This window comes from Pygocentrus nattereri, chromosome 28 (assembly GCF_015220715.1).
Source record: "Pygocentrus nattereri isolate fPygNat1 chromosome 28, fPygNat1.pri, whole genome shotgun sequence".
In the NCBI taxonomy this organism is placed as follows: Eukaryota; Metazoa; Chordata; class Actinopteri; order Characiformes; family Serrasalmidae; genus Pygocentrus; species Pygocentrus nattereri.
The window spans coordinates 17,391,856-17,395,946 of record NC_051238.1 but is presented as its reverse complement, the minus strand read 5'-3'; the positions used below and the strand labels follow the sequence as shown (position 1 = coordinate 17,395,946).

Below are 4,091 nucleotides of genomic sequence, written 5' to 3'. Positions count from 1 at the left end.
AACTTTGCCGCCTTCGCCCCGCGTGGCGCTCGTTATTGGAGAAAAGCGCGCAGGTGGACACAGTTGAAAACGCTCGGGAGCCAATCAGATCGCCGCTTGGCGCTTTGGCCAATGACGGGCGCCACATTGTTGTCAAATTAGTGTAATGAAAGCACAGGAGCAACAATAGAGCGAGAGAGAGAGAGAGAGAGAGTGTGTGGAAAGAGAGAGAGAGGAAGAGAGAGAGATGTGTATCCAGTGCAGTCTCTCCGGGAAGTTATAGTGTCTCACGCTGAGGCCAAAGCTGCACTGCTCTTACCTGCAGCTCGAGACGCATGCAAACTTTTTTCCTCCTCTTTCTGTGTCTCGTTAAGTGGAATTTGTCGCCCGTGCAGCTTGTTTTTACTCGTTTTTGGGCAGTTCCTCCTGCTTACACCTCCAGGCGTTTAGAGAAAAGCGGTCGATTAGGCAAGCGATGGACTGAAACGCAACAAGTTGAAGATTACAGAAGCGGACTTGCTTTGAATAAGTGGCGAGTGACTTTAACGGAAGAGCAGACCTTCACCCGCTCTGACTGGATGCTCGTGCAGTTTGTCCCCATCGCTGCTGCTGCTGACCTTCTCCAGTGGAAGCCCCTGGCCTGCGCTCTGTGAACCCACACTGTCGGCTCATTTCTCCTCCTCGGCCGCTGACCGTCATGGATCTTCGCCCGGAGATCCCCTCAGCCCAGGCGGGCTCGCAGGTCCACCCTTCAGCCGCCGCTGCTGCCGCCGCCGCAGCCTCCGCCGCCGCCGCCGCTGCCTCGTCCATCCCCGTGTCCATGGCAGGAGGGCTCCTGCGCGGGCCGCCGTTGCTGCTGCGCGCCGCCGAGAAGTACCCGCGCACGCCCAAGTGCGCGCGCTGCCGCAACCATGGTGTAGTGTCTGCGCTCAAGGGCCATAAGCGCTACTGCCGCTGGAAGGACTGCATGTGCGCTAAGTGCACGCTCATCGCCGAACGCCAGCGCGTCATGGCCGCGCAGGTGGCGCTGAGGCGGCAGCAGGCCCAGGAGGAGAACGAGGCGCGCGAGCTGCAGCTGCTCTACGGCACGGCAGAGGGACTCGCGATAGCCGCCGCCAACGGTATCATCCCGCCGCGCCAGAGCTACGACGTGTTCGCGCCGGTGAGCAACGAGACGAGTACAGGTGAGTGGATTCCCCCAAAGGGCTCGATTTATTATTTAAAAACGATTAGAAGTTTTTAAAGGCAGCTCAGTTGGAGGTTTTTGCAACAGAGATAAAACTGGCATTTAAAAAAAAACTATGAAACTTTTAAAGGGAGTTATGCTAATTTAAAAATGAAATGAATGAAATGAAAACGTTTTAAATGGCACATCACGTTGTGTTTTTGAGATTTATTTATTTATTTCTTGTAGAGTACGTTTTAAGTTGAATTAATTTTGAGTTAAATTAATTGAACATTGTCCCACGTTATTTTATTCCAGATTCGAACATGCAGAAGTTCGAACTTTTCCCGAAGACCACTCAGACGTCCGCCGCTAAATCCGCGCCCACGCCCCCTGACTCCGACCCTCTACCCGGCATGTCGTCCCCAGACGCGCGCCACGGCTCCGGTTCGGAGAACGGCGACGGCGAGTCGTTCGTCAGCTCTCCTGCCCCGAAGGCAGCAAAAGACGGCGAGGACACGCCCCCCTCGGTCAGCCCACTGGGCTCAGGCTCGGATTCGGGCGCCTCGGACACAGATAAGGACGAGCCGGATCCCTCTCCGGAGCCCTCGACCGCCTCGTCTCGCCACATGAACGCCATCGACATCCTGACGCGCGTCTTCCCTACGCACAAGCGCAGCGTGCTCGAGCTCGTGCTACAGGGCTGCGGGAAAGACGTGGTACAGGCCATCGAGCAGATTCTCAACAACGGCGGCCACCACGCCAAGGCCACTGAGGAGCCGTGGGCGCAGGAGAGAGCTCTGCCCGGCACGCAGGCGCCCCTCTCCTCCTCCTCCTCCTCCGCTGCGGGCCCTAGGCCGCTGCTGGCCGGAGCAATGCCACTCAGCAACCGCTCCGCCTTCTCCCCGCTGCAGCCCAACGGCGCGGCGCACTTCGGGCCCGACGGCGGCGCTTACCCGCTCGGTGCCCCGCTGGGCCTCAGCCCGCTGCGCCTCGCCTACTCAGCCCACAGCAGAGGCCTGGCCTTCATGAGCCCCTACTCTAGCACGGGCCTCATGCCCACTCTGGGCTTCAGGCCGCCCATGGACTACGCGTTCACTGACCTGATCCGAGACAGGACTCTCTTACACAAGGACCAGAGCTACACGAACGGACTTTATGGGCCTCTGGTCAACAACACCCCGGAGAAACAGTGAGGGGGTTTCGAGGCTAGAGCAGTCCTATAGGCCGGAGAACTGATCTGTAGACTGTAGACCTGGTCTGTAGGCTGTAGAACAGGCAAATGGTCTACGGAACCGATCTGTAGGCTACAGAACGGGTCTATAGAGCAGGCATGTAGTCTGTAAAACATGTCCGAAAGCTACACTATCTTAAATTCATTGATTCAAATGTGTTTACATATCAATAAAATATAAGACGTTCCAAAAAGCTGGAATAATGAAGTCTACAGCCCTATAGGCCTCAAACAGACCCAGTTATTTGCCACAGACCACATCTACCAGCTACAAAACAGATCTATAGTCTCACTTTTCTCAGACCAGTAGTCTACAGTGCGTGTCTATGACCCGAAAGACAATGAAACAGGACTCAGAAATAAAGTCAAAGTCCAATGCAGGCCGTTTGTTGAGAAAAGTGTTCTGCGTCTGTAAGAAGACTTAGGCGCCTCCTGTTCTCCCTCATCAAGTCTTCTGTACATAATATCAAGTCTTCTGTGCATAATATCACTCACCACAAAAAAGACTGAAACAGACAGAGACTGACACACGTCTAGTGCTCCAGATGAAATGGTTACCAGTTAAAGTTATGATTTACACAGAGCTCCACTTGCAGAGGAGACGGAGCTGCGCTTAAAGAGTAACCAGTATTTTCATGTAAATTGTGTATTTGAATTCTTTACATGTTGGTTACAATCCTGTTAGATTATTTACGGAACGGATTAAGTCTCCGTGTGATCATGGTGCAATTAATAGAAACATTTTCTCCATCCTTTAAAAAGAGACTATACTAACATTATTATTATCGTTATTATTATTATTATTCGATCTTTATTACGCCGTTCCTTTGGCAGAAACTCTGTAAAACCGTGCCATGATAAAGAACAAAAGGCGAGGGTGGTCTGGGGGTGGGATGGTCTGAGGATCTGTCTGAGGACCTGTCTGAGGACCTGGCCTCCTGTACTTCGGACTTTTCTTTGTGCTGGTGTTGTGCTCCGATCAAATCGATTCTGTTACAGCCCTAAACCTAAACCTAATCTCAAATGGGTCACAAACTGGCATAAAACGCTGTTCATCTGTTCGTGGTGAATGAAATCTCGATCCACTGTTACTAGCTGTACATTTCTCTATGTGAATTTTGATAGAAATAAATGTTATTTTATACTTATGCTTCTGGTATTATGTTGTCTTTTTGATTATCAACTTGAATAATTTAGAATTTTGATAAGGAACAGCATTGGACACGTGCTTCTTCTTCTTCTTCTTCTTCTTCTTCTTCTTCTTCTTCTTCTTCTTATTATTATTATTATTATTATTATTATTATTATTATCATTATTGCCACCAGGATAGACAATAAGCTTGGTTAAGATATAATAATAATAACAATAATAATAATAATAATAATAATAATAATAACCTTCATATTATTATTATTAGTGTTAGTAGTAGTAGTAGTAGTAGTAGTGGTGGTGGTGGTGGTGGTGGTGGTGGTAGTAGTAGTGTTCTTATCCTACATTAGAAGCCTATTATGATAGTTTAATAACAGGTTATAACATATTTATTTAAAAAGTCAGTATTACATTTTAATTAAAAAGTGTAAACACAAGTAATAAAATGAAAAAATAGTTTACTAAGCCGTTCTAAGGAATAATATTTCTTCTTCTCATTATTATTATTATTATTATTATTGTAGTAGTAGTAGTAGTAGTAGTAGTAGTAGTAGTGGTGGTGG

The 4,091-nt window shown here is 48.9% G+C and overlaps 1 protein-coding gene across 1 annotated transcript; it reads left to right on the top strand.

Moving 5' to 3' along the window:
• Nucleotides 1-269: 269 nt before the first annotated feature.
• Nucleotides 270-3,526, top strand: dmrta2 (DMRT-like family A2). The gene is made up of 2 exons (XM_017693424.2): nucleotides 270-1,163; nucleotides 1,463-3,526. The coding sequence occupies exons 1-2, from the start codon at nucleotides 677-679 to the stop codon at nucleotides 2,338-2,340; spliced, it is 1,365 nt and encodes a 454-aa protein (XP_017548913.1). The 5' UTR covers nucleotides 270-676; the 3' UTR covers nucleotides 2,341-3,526.
• Nucleotides 3,527-4,091: the final 565 nt, after the last annotated feature.